This window comes from Leucoraja erinacea, chromosome 13 (assembly GCF_028641065.1).
Source record: "Leucoraja erinacea ecotype New England chromosome 13, Leri_hhj_1, whole genome shotgun sequence".
Taxonomy (NCBI): domain Eukaryota; kingdom Metazoa; phylum Chordata; class Chondrichthyes; order Rajiformes; family Rajidae; genus Leucoraja; species Leucoraja erinaceus.
In genome coordinates, this window is record NC_073389.1 from 14,006,674 (window position 1) to 14,023,376 (window position 16,703).

Consider the following 16,703-nt stretch of genomic DNA (forward strand, 5'->3'; position numbering starts at 1 on the left):
CCTACGGTGAAGCATGGTGGTGGCAGCATCATGCTGTGGGGATGTTTTTCAGCGGCAGGAACTGGGAGACTAGTCAGGGTCGAGGGAAAGATGAACGGAGCAAAGTACAGAAAGATCCTTGATGAAAAACTGCTCCAGATCATTCAGGACCTCAGACTGGGGCAGAGGTTCACCTTCCAACAGGATAACGACCTAAAGCTCACAGCCAAGACAATGCAGGAGTGGCTTTGTGACAAGTCTGTGAATGTTCTTAAGTGGCCCCGCCAGAGCCCGGACTTGAACCCGATCGAATATCTCTGGAGGGACCTGAAAATAGCTGTGCATCAACACTCCCCATCCAACCTGGCAGAGCTTGAGAGGATCTGCAGAGAAGAATGAGAGAAATTATCCAAACACAGGTGTGCCAAGCTTGTAGCGTCATACCCAAGAAGACTTGAGGCTGTAATCACTGCCAAAGGTGCCTCAATAAAGTACTGAGTAAAGGGTCTGAATACTTATGTAAATGAGATATTACAGTTATGTATTTTTAATTATTTTGCAAACATTTCTAAACACCTGTTTTCGCTTTTTTTATTGTGGGCTATTGTGTGTAGATTGCTGATAAAAAAAATGAATTGAATCAATTTTAGAATAAGGCTGTAACGTAACTAAATGTGGAAAAAGTGAAGAGGTCTGAATACTTTCTCAATGCACTGTATCTAGCCAACAAAGTTAATGTTCCAAGCATTAAGCAGTGTCCATATAGTCAAGTATCCCGACATCCTCTCTGGTTGATATATTTACTCCAACAGGTTACCTTGTCTACATGTGCGTGCAAATTAAAAGTGGCAGACCTATGGAGTATAATTAAACAGAACATGTTTGTACTGTTCACTAGGATACTGTTGGGGAAAGGTGGCTGCCGATCAGTCATGTTAGCTGATCTGATCGTGTCAGTGTTTAGTGATGTACACCGGGTCTGTAATCCAGTCTGGGTTTTCTATATATCATTTGGCTGGCATGTAGTGTCAGTACAGCCAGCAGTTAGTTAGTTAGTCCTGGAGTCCAGAGATGATGGAACTACTATGTGTTTCCTCTATATATTCGCTCTATAAAGAACAAGAAGACGAGTCTAAACATTTTGTATTTTAATGCATAAACATTTGTAATAAGGTAGCTGAACTGGTTGAATCAATATGATTTGATAGCCTTTACGGAGATATGGATGCAGGGAGTTCCAACCTTGGAACTTAACATGAGGGAATATATGACATAGAAAGGATAGATGGGAAGGAAAAGGTGGTGGGTGGCACTGTTGATAAGAGGTGCATTGAGGACTGTTGTGAGAGATGATTCAAACATGGGTAGTTAGCCCATTTGGATGGAGGTAAGTAGCAACAGGAGGAAGAGACACGGGTGGGGTAGGGTATGAACAAAATAGTGGCCAAACTGCGCAAAAAGGTATAAATCTCAAACTTTAAGTATGAGGATGTGTTAAAAGAAAAGTTAAATTGTGGGAGATGTTAGTCTTCATGTAATTGGGCTAGTCAATTTAAAGCTATGAATTAGAGTGAGATGGGGATAGTTTCGTAAAACTGGTCATCATGGAGCAAACTCAGACACTGGCAATCTTGGATCTGGTGAATGGGTAATGAGGCAGATTTAATAAATCACCTCAGAGTAAAAGATCCCTTAAGTGGTGATCACGGAATTATAACATTTTGTATTCAGTTTGAGAGGGGAAAAACTTGGGTCAGAAACAACTGTATTTAATTAAATCAAGTTACAATGAAATTAGGATAGAGTTGGCTCAAGTGGACTGAAGCAGGGAAGTCTGTAGGCAAGCAGTGCCAGACATTTTAGGAGATAGTTCACAACAGTTTGCAAAAATATTTCCCCATAAGTTAGTAAAAATCTGAGGGAGGGGAGATACCAATAAGGGCAAGCCAAGGAGATTTAGGGGATGGATAAGTTGAAGAAGAAAATTTACAAAGTGACACAAATTTTCAGAAGACCTAAATATTGAGGTAAATTCAGAATGCAGAACAGGACGAAGAAAAATAAATAAAAGGAAAGACGAATTAAACTACAAGGGTAAACTAGCAAAGACAATAACAGGATAATAACTGCTTTTATGCACACGGAAAAGGAATTAAAAGGTCTAAACATCAGGCTTTTGTGAACGAGGCTGGAGAGAGTTATAAAGAACAAGAAAATGGCAGTGGTTTTATTTTAAAAAATTGTATTAGATACCTGTGGGATGAGGATATAGAAGTCCGATTAATAACAACAAGCGTCAGGGTTGAATTAAATGAGATCACCATCTATGGGGGAAAAAACAGTATTTAAAATTTAAATGGAGTTAAATGCCCGTTGGTCCCTTGTATCCAACAATCCTAAAGGACCTGCCAGTCAATATACAGGATGGATGGTTACGATCTCTGAAAATTTCATAGCTCCTGGCAAAATATCGGAAAACTGCCAATGTGTCACCGCCATTCAAAAAGAAAGGAAGCATTAAGCGGAATGAATGACCTTTTGTGTATTGTTGGAAAAAGTACAAGAATCAAACCCCTGTCCCACTTAGGCGATTTTTTTTTGGCGACTTGGCTGTTGCCACATGGTCGTGGGGTGACGCCTGTATGGTTGTGAGTAGTCTCCTCAAGTCGCCTAAAGAGTCGTAACGTTTTTTTGGTCGCCGCTGGATTTTGAAATGTTCAAAGCTTTTTGGCGAATGTGAGCTTCATGTAGCTTATATTCACCTGTCGTAGGTGCTGTCGTAGGTTGTCGCTAGGATGATGCAGTTTGGTGAATTCCATTGGTGACTATCTACATCAACTGGTGATAGGTACCGGTGACTGAATTGTCTTCAGTTGTCGCCGGCAGGGTCGTTGCTTGTCATAGCTTCTCGCGCGCGGGTGGATGTAGGTTGACTTCGGTTGTCGTAGGTTGTATAGAAGTTATATAGAATGTATGTAGAAGAAACACGTTACTTCTTAAATCTAACCAATGTGCTTAAAACATTTAGTAAAGCTCGCAAATGTCAGCTTTTTTGTGTGCTCAGAAGTCAAGGCCCAAAAACATGTTATTGTTTAGTTTATTTTGCTTCAGTTAGAACATTATGGTAACTCAGAAATTAGAGATAAAAGACAAGGACAGTACGGGGTTAAAGTTAGTAAAACATGAATGCTAAGCAGCCAAAGATAAGAACTGAAATTATAATAATGCTGCATGAACATATAGTTCAGTGAGTATTTGGAGAATGGCCAAGCTGTACTATCTCTGAATGGTCCAGCCCCAGATTTGTGCAAATTAAAGGCCTCTCGTCTTCTTGAAGAATTCTCCGTGTCTGTGTCATTTATATCTTTAATTTGAGTCATGTAAACCACGACAGTTGTCGCCTGTGTGGTCATAGGTGGATGTTCTAATGGGTGGTCGGTTGTCAGGAGCTTGACGTTGACTAGGTGGTAGGTTGTCAAGAGTGTTTTATTATCATGTGTACCAGACAGGACAATGAAATTCTTACTTGCTGCAGCACAACAGAATATGTAAACACAGTATATAACGGGAGAAGGAACAAAAGTTCAGTGTGTGTATACACATGCACATGTACTCAATCGCAATAAATAACAAATATAGTGCAATAGTAATAATAGTCTACTGTAGTTCAGAGCTTATTTGTTGTCGTGTTTAATAGCCTGATGGCTGTGGGGAAGAAGCTGTTCCTGAACCGGGACGTTACAGTTTTCAGGCTGCTGTATCTTTTTCCCGATGGCAACGGTGAAATGAGTGTGTGGCCAAGATGGTGTGGGTCTTTGATGATGTTGGCTGCCTTTTTGAGGCAGTGACTTCAATAGATCCCTTCGATGGTGGGGAGGTCAAAGCCGATGATGGACTGGGCAGTGGTCACAACGTTTTGCATTCTTTTCCGCTCTGGGAAGTTCAAGTTGCCGAACCAGGCCACAATGCAACCAGTCAGAATGCTCTCTACTGTCCACCTGTAGAAGTTCAGGAGACTCCTCTTTGACATGCTGAATCTCCGTAATCTTCTCAGTAGTCACTGATGTGCCTTCTTTATAATTGCATCAGTGTGGTGGGTCCAGGAAAGATCTTCGGATACATGCACGCTCAGGAATTTGAAGTTTTTGACCCTCTCCACCATCATCCCACTGATGTAAACAGGATTGTGGGTCCTCATCCTTCCCCTACCAGTCCACAATCAATTCCTTGATTTTACTGATGTTGAGAGCCAGGTTGGCGTGCTGGCACCTTTTGGTCAATCGGTCGATCTCACTTCTATACTCTGACTATGCTTGTCGTGGACATTGTCGTAGCTTGTTGAAGACATTATCGGGGGGGGGGGGGGGTCCAGTCTTTTCTTTTTTGGTGACCTGCTACGACTGTGATGGTCCTTCAGTTATTAAAGGGGTAGGCGTGGCACAGCTGTGAAAAAGTAATCTGGTCAAGCATAGCTTCATGAACGGGGGAAGAAATTGTGCCTGGAATAGTTATTTAACGAAATAGTGCGAGAGAATAGAGGGGAACTATGAGTATATTGCATCCAGTGGCAGACTGGGTCTAAAAATATTGGTTGCCAGGAGACAAAGGGGGCCCACCCACAACTACAATGCTATCGTTTAATAGGGGCCCACTTGCCATCACTTGCTATCACTTCATCAGGGGCCCACTTGCCATCGGGCAAGCTGACACCCTGGCCAGTCCGCCACTGATTGCATCCAAGAAGGAATAGGGTGGTAATTTTCATGTTGGCATCATGTGGCCAGTAGGTTTCCAAAAGGATCAGTGCTGGGATTATCACTGTTCCCAATATATATCAATAACTTGAAGCCAGGAAACACACACCTGGCAGTCAAACTTGCAGATAACACAAAAGGAGGTGGAAAGGCAAGGAGGATATGGTTTCAGACAAGGTATTAATGGTGCTATGTGTGGGCAAAAGTTGGCAAATGGCATGCATTGTGAAGAAAGATGTTATTGTTCATTAAGGGCGGAAGATCAAAAGAGCATTATTATTTAAATAAAGAAAGACTTCAGAAAGCTGTGACACAAAAGGATTTGTGTTGGAAATACAGAAAGCTGGCAAGTGCAAGAGAAAAGCTGAATGGAAAGTTGGCCTTTATTTCAAGGGAGATAAATGTATAAAAGAAGGGATGTTTTACTGCAACACTGCAAAACATTAAGGAGACCACGTCTAACGTGCTGAGAAGAATTTTGGTCACTCTATTTAAGGAGACATTATTTCATTGAAGGCTGCTAAGAGAAAATACGCTGGAATGATCCTGGCTACAGAACAAGTGTCCAATGAGGAAGAATTAAATGAGTTTTGACTCTCTTCGTTGGAATTGAGAGGAAGAGAAGGAGATTGTATTGAAACATAAGGTTCTGAGGGGTTTGTCAGGGTAAATGTAGAGAGAATATCTCCTTTAGCATCGAGTTCAGAACTCAAAGGAATAGTTTCAGAACTCAGTTTGGGCGGCACAATGGCGCAGTGGTAGAGTTGCTGCCTTACAGCGTCAGAGACCTGGGTTTGATCCTGATTATGGGTGCTGTCTATGTGGGGTTTGTACGTTCTCCCATGGGTTTTCGCTGGGTGCTCCAGTTTCCTCCTGCACTCCAAAGATGTAGACAAAGGTTTGGAAGTTAAATGGCTTTTGTAAAAATTGTAAGTTGTCCCTATGTGTCGGTGCTAGTGTACGGGGTGATCGCTGGACGGCGCAAACTCGGTGTGCTGAAGTGCCTGTTTCCAAGCTGTATGAATTAAACTAAATAAGGGGGTGCTTATTTAGTGGCATTGTTTCTTCACTTGTTGCATTGCTTTTATAGCTTGTTTTTAGAGCAGTGGGGGCAAATTCCTTGTGTGTCTTTAGAGTTGAGGTAGATTTTCTACTCGGGAAGGGAATTGAGTATTATGGGGAAGGGGCAGGAAAATGGACGGAGTGTGTTGGATCAGATATGATACTAATGAATAAAGAATCAGCCTTGAGGGGCTAAATGGCCCATTCTTGCTTCTGCTATTTATGCTCTTCAATTTATTTTCTGAAAACTTACATCTCTTATCTGAATCAGTGAGGAATGGGTGTACACCAACAGTCTCTGGGAACAGTTGCAGCATTGGGGAAGTGATCAGGTTAGAGCGATCCACTGTTGCATTTTGGATGAGAGAGGGGTGCGGAATACGGATGGCAAAAGTGAGAAACTCTGGCTGTCGGAAGGCTCGGGCTTGTTTTAACGTTTTGTTTGTACAACATACATCTCCACACCTAAAGCTGAAGGCAAAGATGCGTGGATATGAGCAGGAAATTGCATGGCTGTAAATCACCACAGAAAGCCCAAGGAAATTTGACACCAAGTGACAGCACGGAGGGAGGTTCTGAGAAGGAGCAGTGAAGCCGATAGATGTGACTCAGCTGGTGGGCAGTTGGCTCGGGGATCCCTTATTCAGCTCGGAGGAACTGGCTCACTGATCTTACATGACAGTGCGACAATTTTAGGCACACCTTACTCACCATTGTCCTATGGTGTGCAGTAGCACGTTTCATTCAGATGTTAAATTTTACAAGTTATTTACATTTTAAACTTTAATAAATCTGACAGTTGTGCTCACACTTGCCGGCCGCGCCTGCGCAGTTGGGGGCTATGGGTGAGTGGTGGAATATTGTGTTGGGGGACGGGGACCCAATGGGTCCGCACTTGGTCTAGTTTCTATCTAAAAGCCTCGTAAACACCACTATCATATCTGCCTCCATCACCACCCTGGCAACTCTTTCCACCCATCATTCTCTGTGTAAAACAACATTGTGTTTTGTACATATCCGTTAAACTTTGTTCCTCTCACCTTGAAACTACGCTCTTTAGTCTTTGATATTTCCATCCTGGGGGAAACAAAAGGTTCTGTCTAACATTAATTTAATACACTTCTTTCAGGTCTTCCTTTAATCTTCTGCATTCTGGAGAAAACAATTCAAGTCTGTCCAACATCTCCCTTTGGTTTAAACCAGCATCTGCAGTTCCTCCCAACACTCCCCCTTATAGTTAATATGCACTAATCACTACATCTGGAAGAGATGAGATTCCTCTTAGCAGGCAAACCAGACCACTTCCAAAAGACGTGGTCTACGTTTTTGGAATTATTACAAGCATAAGGTGCAATAGTAATTTTATAAATAAATAAATAAATAAATAAAAGGTTCCAGGATCTGGTAATAAAAAACAAAACAACAACAACAGACTTGGTTGGTAGTCCCCTTTCTGCAGAGTTTAATGTTATAATAGAGCGATTGTTTTTCCTTCTTTTCTAGGGTCTACTTTCTTTCTTTACTTCCTTCTCTAACTTCTTTTCTAAGGGGCTTTCTTTTCTTAACACTCTCCTACACCTTCACGACTCTTGCGCACTTTCCTTACTTCCTTTACTTCTATCTTTTTCTCAAAGCTCAAAAAATGAAGCGGTACAAAAAATGTAGTAAGACATATGTGTTGTGTATTATTGTAATTTACCGTACTGCTAATAAAAATTAAATTTAAAAAAAAAATATGCACTAATCATTCTGGCAAACCTTTTCTGCACCCTCTCCAAAGCATCTGTCCTGTAATGGGGCAACCAGACCTGTACATCATACTCCAAATGCAGCCTAACCAAACTCCTCTAAAGCTATGTTGTGACTTTCTGATTTTTATACTCAATGCCCCAACCAATGGCAAGCATACCATCTGTATTCTTTCCCATAATTCTGTCATTCTGCCTTTTTTGTGTATGGGGGAGAGATTTGCAGTTTGATTTTATTACTTGGTCCTTGTTTAATCAGAGACTGCAATAACACATTCTTTTTAAACCATGAATTAAGTCACCTAATTCGATCAATGTGTATTAAGTGCAAATAGTCTGTTCCTATTAAATGACCAATTAGGTGGAAACTAGCTTGTGCCTTCAGACAGTTTTCTCTACCTCCACCGCAGGGTGATTTGATCAGTAATGGTGACATTATATTTGATTCTGGTATTGTCTGATGAATATTTTAGAAAAAGCTGGAAAAGCTCTGCCTTGGGCAGGGGGTCAATTGGTTCACTGTCTGCAATGTGTGTCTGTATTCGCCTACATGAAAGTGAGTTAGTTGATAACTGCCCATGTTAGAGTCAGGAAATGTGCCCTTTAAATCACCGCTCTGCACCAACGATCAGCTCCCATTTGCACCAATCCCTCTATTTGTGACACATTCCCTTCACTGCCCCCAGATTACCCCATGGCCTACACATGAGGGACGATTTACAGTGCCATTCAGTCTGTCGGGGTTGTGGGAGGAAACTGGAGCATCTGTGGAGACCTATCTGGCTTTATTTAAGAAGTACTGTAAAGTGGAGGAAAGGTGAAGGGGGAAAAGATTTATTAGGAATCGGAAGGGTAACTTTTTCAGACAAAGGGTGGTGAGCGCATGGAACGAGCTGCCAGAGGAGGTAGTTGAGGCAGGGACTACCACAACGTTTAAGAAACAATTGGACAGGTACGTGGATAGGACAAGTTTAGAATTATATGGGCCAAACACAGGTAGGTGGGACTAGTGTAGCTGGGACATGTTGGCCGTAGTGCCTGTTTCCATGACACTATGACAAGCTAGGGGATTTCAGGCCAGTGAACCAAATGTCAGTGGCGGGTAAGCTACTGGAGGGGATTCTGAGTGACAAGATCGATCTGCATCGAAAAGCAAAGACTGATTAGGAATTGTCAACATAGCTTTGAGTGAGGGAACCTGTTTCCTGAATGTAATCACGTTTTTTGAACAGGTGACCAAGTGTATTGATGAGGGCAGAGCAGTAGATGTTGACTACATGGACTTTAAGCAAGGATTTTCGACAAGGTCCCATATGAGAGACTGTTCCATAAGGTGAGGGGACAGGGGATCAATTGGACATAAAATTAGTTTGGTGAAGGAATCAGAGGGTGCAAGACCAAGGAGATTGTGATTGACTTCAGGAAGTGAAGCGGTACACATACCCCGGCACACATTGAAGTAGAGAAGGTTGAAAGCCAAGTTCTTAGAAGTAAATATCACCAGCAACTTGTCCTGGTCCAGCCATATCAAAACAATTGCCAAGAAAGCACACCAGCACCACACTCTACTTCCTTAGAAGGCTTAGGAAGTCTGCATGTCCCCGACTACTCTCACCAACTTCTACATGTGTGCTGTAGAAAGCATTTTATCAGGAGGCATCATGGCATGGTTTGGGAACTGCTCCATCCAAGACCACAAGAAATTGAAGAGAGTTGTGGACACAGCTCAAGCAATGATACAAACCAACCTCCCTTCTACTGTCCCCATCTACAGCAAGGTCTCCAACATAACCTAAAGGCGAGTCTCATGCCGGCCACTTCCTCTTCTTCCCTCTCCCATCAGGCAAGAGGTACAGAAGTGTGAAAACTTTGTCTTCCGAGTTTTATATTAGTAGGAATCGCTGTGCCTGTCGACCATCTCTGTGGGTTGGTGTGGCAGGTTAATGGAGGACCTGGGTGGATTATACCAGACTTGATGGAGCTTCACAATGCCATTTTCCCATGATAGTTCTCCTTAATTGCATAAATGTTCTTCTAAATGACATAATTGATGGCCATGACGTTTATGATATTAGATGTTGAAGTGAAAGATTTAACTGAGGAATGTTTTTTTTATTCTAAATTTTCAGATGAAAGAGAAGATGTTCAAAAGAAAACATTCACAAAATGGATAAATGCACAGCTTGTCAAGGTAAGAAGATACCACAGTGATCTAAGGATTCAAGAGGACGCGCTGAAGATTTGTTATTTAATCTGCTTCGAGGTTTGATCCGCGGATTGTATGTCTGCTGTTTGAGAAATGTGCTGTTTTTCTCCATTGCATCAGGGAATCAGGTTCTCCTTATGTGCAACATCCAAACTTACCTCAGCAGGACATATTTTGAGGATAAAGCATTTTTAGCACATCTTTATTCATCAATTTGAGTGCCTGGATTTATGGCATGATTTTCACTTCTGCAACAAAGTAACTTGCAAATTCTTTCGATTTAAGGTTGCTGTCTTTGGCAAATATACTTACCATTGACATCAATACAAATGTTAAACTTCTGCCATTGCCAGAAATACTTTCTCTTTTGCTTCGAGAAGCAGATGTTTTTCCACCAATTTAAACCTCGATTAAGATAAGGATATCAATGCCGGGAAATGGAATTTATTTGTTTATTTGACTTTCTAAACTTTTGGCAGCAAGCATCTGTTAATGCTGTGAGGCAAAATGAGGTGGAAAGCACTTTCACTTTGGGCTTCATTGCATTGCTTGTTACATGGAGGTGATTTTACCCTTTCCATTACAAGCATGATATGACTTCTAAATTATCAACGATTTTGAACCTGGAATTGTGCACCGTTGATATGAGGTGAGATCTTTGAAGCTGGTATCATATTGGACTGATACATATTTATTACAGCACATGATTTCTTTCATAAAGCCTGTCTGAGTTTGAAACTAAATATCAGCGGGAAAATTACACTCTTTTGAACCGCTAGATTGCTTTTGGGAACATTTTAGTAATCTGGACCTACAGGTCAGTGATGAGGCAATGGTCCTGGCGGTTGCTGCTGATGTTGTGGAAGACTTTTCACAAAGATCTCATCCTCATTATCTGATAGGGGGCAGCACAATGAAAGAATGGGTCGACTGGGCTTGTATTCACTGGAATTTAGAAGGGCGAGAGGGGATCTTATAGAAAAATATAAAATTTCTAAGAGATTGGACAGGCTAGATGCAGGAAAAATGTTCCTGATGTTGTGGGAGTCCAGAACCAGGGGTCACAGTTTAAGAATAAGGGGTAGTTCATTTTGGACTGAAATGAGGGAAAACAGTTTCACCCAGAGTTGTGAATCTGTGGAACTCTCTGCCACAGAAGGCCATGGAGGCCAATTTACTGGATGTTTTTCAAGAGAGATATAGCTCTTTGGACCAAGGGATATGGGGAAATAGCAGGAACGGGGTACTGATTTTGGATGAACAGCCATATCCATATTGAATAGCGGTGCTGGCTCAAAGGGCCGAATGGTCTACTCCTGCACCTATTTTCCAGGTTTCTATGCTTCTCTGCACGGACTTTGTACGTTCTCCACATTACCGTGTGGGTTTTCTCCGAGACCTTCGGTTTCCTCCCACACTCCAAAGATGTACAGGTTTCTAAGTTAATTGGCTTTCTATAAATGTAAATTGTCCCTAGTGTGTGTAGGATAGTGTTATTGTGCAGGCATCACTGGTCAGCGGGGACTCTGTTCCCTCGCTGTATCTCTAAACTAAACTAAATAAAAAACCTCTCCATTCAATATTTCATCTTTCCTGACGCTGTTTGCTGACAGGCATCATCTCCAGTGGATCAATGCTATCCTGAAAAAGTGAAGTCTTTAAGCTAGTTAAACAGTCAACTAGTGAAGAATTGTTCACAGATGGCAAACCAGAAAAATAATAGCTTGCCTTTCAGTTGAGAGATTTCCAGGTTTTACTCGGCATTAACGTTTTTCAATGTGGAATCAGCTTACGATTATCAAAAATAATTAGATGTTCTTTCAAAATATTTAAATACTTATTCTGAAGAAATGATATTCCTTGCATACAAAATTGTTTTTTTTTCCCAGGGAGGTTGTTGAATGGCATCAATGCTTAAAAACGAAATTGTAACTCCTATTACAATGGATTTTGAACAGTGTGATTCATGAATGTCTAGTTTTAAAGTTCTTTAAATGGACTGGAAAGGTCTGCAGGGCTACACCCTTTGGAGGAGGAAAAAATCATTGGTGTCAACTTCTGCAACACTGCATGTAACAGTAGATCTGTGTACTCCTTCTGACCTCCTCCATTGTAAGGATGAGCGCTCAGCCATTGTCATTGCTGTTGCCAATTCCAAACATTTATTTGTCAGAAGTGGTGTATATTTTTAGTTCAAACATTTAAGCTAATGAGTATCTTACTCAAAATCATCAATTTACATTTAGAATAAAAATCAATGGATTCTCCAGGTTAGACAACTTACTCAGTTTGTCAGCAAGCATTTGAAGAAAGAGAAATGGGATTAATATTTTGGGTCAAAGACCTTCTGTCTGAACTGGAGAAGAAATCGATGTTACGTTGCCAGGAGGATGGGATGATATGAATAGGACAAATGGAATATATCTGATTGGATCGAAGATAGACACAGAAAGCTGGAGTAACTCAGAGGGACAGGCAGTATCTCTGGAGAGAAGGAATGTATGACATTTCGGGTCGAGACCCTTCTTCAGACTGAGGTCAGGGGAGATGGAGATACATAGATAAGGAAGTGGTCTCCTGGTTTCGACCCGAAATGTCACCCATTCCTTCTCTCCAGAGATACTGCCTGTCCAGCTGAGTTACTCCAGCATTTTGTGTCTATCTTTGGTTCGAACCAGCATCTGCAGTTCCTTCCTACACTATTTAATTTATAGTTATTTTATATAAGAAAATAATACAAGAAGTTAAAAACTTTTCTATACAGATCTAGACAGCATGTGTTCAAGGCTGGTTTCAAATCAAATCTATGACCAGTGTAATGGGTTGGTGCAAATGCACTGAGAAAATTTGGATGCAACAGGGATTACTCCCATTTAATACATTGGGTTGTTAAGCGGGAGTAATCCCTATCATCAACAGAAGGAGCAGCCTGGAGGGACGTGTGAATCATTAATAAGAATATCGGCCAGCTCAGAGATTCACAGCACACAAACTCTCTCGTAGCTTGCTTCCTTTCTTTGGCAATCCACCATGACTCCTTTTTGCTAATTGTATTGAAAAATTGGTTGAATTTCAAGTTAGAGATCTATCCTCATGGTGAGCAGAGATGCCAAGTACTTGTTTAATACCTCGCCTACATCCCCTGACTCCAAGCACAAATTCCTTCCTTTATCATTGACCAGTACCACCGTCTCCCTGGTTATATTCTTTGATTTGACTCGCCAAAGCCTTTTTGTGGACACTTTTGGCCCTTCTAGTCACCTGCTTGAGTTCTTTCCACCTTGCTTTACATTCCTCGAAGCCTTTGTCAGTTTCCATCCTCATAAACCTTGCATGTGCGGCTTTTTTCTTTTTGACCAAATTTACAACCTCTTTGGTTATCCAAGGTTCCCTTATTTTGTCATTCTTATGGGCCTGTCCCACTTAGGCGATTATTCAGGCGAATGCCGGGCGGTGACTGTCAATTTGTTGGTAGTCGCCTGAAAAACTGGCAACTGGAACGCCGACTGTCAGAGTGGACACACACACACACACACACACACACACACACACACACACACACACACACACACACACACACACACACACACACACACACACACACACACACACACACACACACAGCGTACAAGCGTACGCCCGCATCCTTCACCAGCCCGTAATGCAGGCGGGGGCCAGGGCAAGTGGGGGAAGTGCTGTCTGAGTGAAATTCACACGGTACAAAGCCAAGGTGATACAGACACACAACGCGATGAACAGGAAGGTTGGCGTTGTAATTAAGACGGTGAAAGCACAGTGTATGGGAAGGGGTGCGTAAGTCCTTTAAAATAGTGGGGGAAGGGGGAGGGGGGGGAGGGAGAAGGAGTGGAGACAACTTTTAAGAAGCCAGAGGAACACGGCTGTGAAGCTCGGCAGATATTAACATCACCGGTTGGTTATCTTTGGTTCTGAAAACTACTGCTTACGTTTTTGTTCCCCTAATGAGCCAATGAAATTCACCTGTCAGCACCAACTACAACCCATGAGAACCTACGAGAACCTTTGACCTCCTGGCAACCCACTAGGACCTACTGGCGACCTACTTACGGTACAAGAATCCTCGCTATTCTCCATGGCGGCTTCATTCTGGTCGCCGCTAATTTTTTTACGTTGAAAAATTTGCGGCGACCAGAATGAGGCCGCGACCAGTTCCCAGAATGCGGGAGCAACTCACGACCGTGAACCACCAGCAACCACCCGCGAACATGTGGCGACTGCATAGTCTCCTGCACTCGCCTAAAAAGTCGCCTAAGTGGCACAGACCCATTATCCCTCCACCTGACTGGAACATGCTTGACCGACACTAAGATCAACTGGCCTTTAAAAGACTCTCACATGTTAGCTAACATCATATGGGCACCATATCTGAGGAAGGATGTGCTGGTTCTGGCGAGGGGCCAGAGGAGGTTTGCAAGAATGATCTCAGGAATGATTAGGTTAAACTATGATGAGCGTTTCTCAGCACTGGGCCTGTACTCGCTGGAGTTTAAAAGAATGAAGGGGGGACCTCATTGAAACGTACAGAATAGTGAAAGGCTTGCATAGAGTGGATGTGGAGAGGATGTTCCCACTGGTGAGAGAGTCAAGGACTAGAGGTCACAGCCTCAGAATGAAAGGATGTTCTTTTAGGAAGGAGATGAGGAGGAATTTCTTTAGTCAAAAGGTGGTGAATCTGTGGAATTCATTCTCATGGAAGCCTGTGGAGGCCAAATCAATGGATATTTTTAGGGCAGAGTTGGATAGATTTTTGATTCGTACAGGTGTCAAGGGTTATGGGAAGAAGGCAGGAGAATGGGGTTAGGAGGGAGGGAGAGAGATCAGACATGATTGAATGGTGGAGTCGCCTTATGAACACTACACTACAACTTGGAGTATAATCTGTCAGTCTCTGCCTTGAATATTCTCAACTGCTGAGCCTCCACAGCTGCCTTGGATTCACAGGTGGTGATGCGGGGATGTGCTGGTTGGGGGATAGAATTATTTGTCAAGTAAAGCCCCTGTCCCACTTAGGAGACCCGAACAGCAACCTCTGGTGACCTTGCCCGCCACCCAAGGTTTCCATGAGGTCACCGGAGGTTTTGGTCACTCTCCCTAAGGGTCGAAAGTGGTTTCCGCGTGGCCGAGGCTTCATCTAGGTTGCTGCTATTTTTTCATCATCATTAAAACCGGCCTCGACTAAAAATAGGCTGCCGTTTTAAAAATCTATAATTTTTTAGTCGCAGGTCTAGTCGAAGTCGGGTTTCTTCATAGTCGAGGAAGGTTTTCAACATATGCGTGGGAGGTGGTAGGAGGTTGCAGGTCACCTCGACCTTGATTTTTTTTTGGGGGGTGGGCAAGGTCACCAGAGGCTGCTGTTTATGTCTCCTAAGTGGGACAGGGGCTTTGGTCCTGAGTGGTTGACTCGTTATTTTGAGATTATAACCTGCAGTCCTCTGCTCTGCAGGCAGGCAAGGTATTGTTGCTTCCGTAAGCTCTGTAAGAATGTTTCTGTTTCAGAGCTGGATTCTGTATAGTTTGCACATAGCTTTAGGTAGAATAGATTATTGATGCAGAGCTTTCACTTGGGAAATTCAATGGATTGGACAGTGCCGGTTAGCTTAGATTGCACGTGGACGATGGAAGCTGTCAGTTTAATAGGCAGAATTATCTTTGCTTGGTCCATGATTTCTTGCATTTATTCTTGGTGTTGAGGTTTGCGTGGGAATTGTAAGCGATCCAGCCATCGTGCCAATTATTTGTGTCATATCACCCCAAGCTATTTTGCAAAAATCTATAATTTCAATGTTTGACATTCATCACAGTTTGACAGTTTTGGGTTGCTGGAGGTGTCAAGAAGAACTCCCTTCTTGAGGAAGGACGTAAAACGGGAGCGCACAGTTGATATTGGGTTTGCAACTGACTATTTCCTGCACGTGACTTCAGAACAGCTCCTGGAGGGGCTTCAGACCTTGTGGCCGTCTCCCCTGCCATTTTGGAATTTGGCATTGTCTATTTTGGGAGGGTAGAGCTAAAAAAAAGTGCCTGTTCTCATTCTATTAATAATAAAAAGTTGGCCTCGAGGTGAAAGATAAATCATAACACTCTTGGGCATACATGTTCATTGTAATAACTTCCAGTCATGTAATTGAAGGAATGTACCATCTTTAAAAAAAACCTTATTTTAGATGGATTTTAAATAGTATTGTGATAGACAGTGAAGCATAAAATGATCAGGTTCATTAAAAATGCAAGTGAGAAAACGTGAAATAGGTAGGGAACCCAATAGTTGAGTGAATATGGTGAACACAGAGCACTTTTACTTTTACACACATTGCTATAGATAGCTTGATGTTAATCAGGTCATAAGAAATGAGGCACACTTGTTAGATTAATTATCTCTATTAATGTAGATATTTTTCTTTTTTGCTATGCAATCATTTTGATTCATTTTGCAACGGTATGGATGTGATAATGTTATCAAAAGTAATATTTTTCTCGAACATACAGTGCCCTCCATAATGTTTGGGACAGACCCATCATTTATTTATTAGCCTCTGTACTCCACAATTTGAGATTTGTAATAGAATAAAAATCACATGTAGTTAAAGTGCACGTTGTCAGATTTTAATAAAGGCCATTTTTATACATTTTGGTTTCACCATGTAGACAAATTCAGGGCACCATAATGTTTGGGACACAGCAATGTAATGTAAATGAAAGTAGTCATGTTTAGTATTTTGTTGCATATCCTTTTCATGCAATGACTGCTTGAAGTCTGCGATTCATGGACATTGCCGGTTTCTGGGTATCTTATCTGGTGATGCTCTGCCAGGCCTGTGTTGCAGCCTTCTTTAGCTTTTCCTTGTTTTGAGGACTAGCCCATTTCAGTTTTCTCTTCAACATATAAAAGTCATGCTCAATTGAGTTCAGATAGGG

At 42.1% G+C, this 16,703-nt stretch overlaps 1 protein-coding gene across 12 annotated transcripts in view; it reads left to right on the top strand.

Moving 5' to 3' along the window:
* The window catches only part of dmd (dystrophin), a 1,582,845-nt gene that overhangs the window by 324,054 nt on the left and 1,242,088 nt on the right, over window positions 1–16,703 (top strand). For all 12 annotated transcript variants that reach the window (XM_055644518.1, XM_055644513.1, XM_055644515.1 and 9 more), the window contains exon 2: window positions 9,673–9,734. In XM_055644518.1, the coding sequence (XP_055500493.1) occupies window positions 9,673–9,734 (62 nt within the window). The remainder of the gene's footprint in view (window positions 1–9,672; window positions 9,735–16,703) is intronic.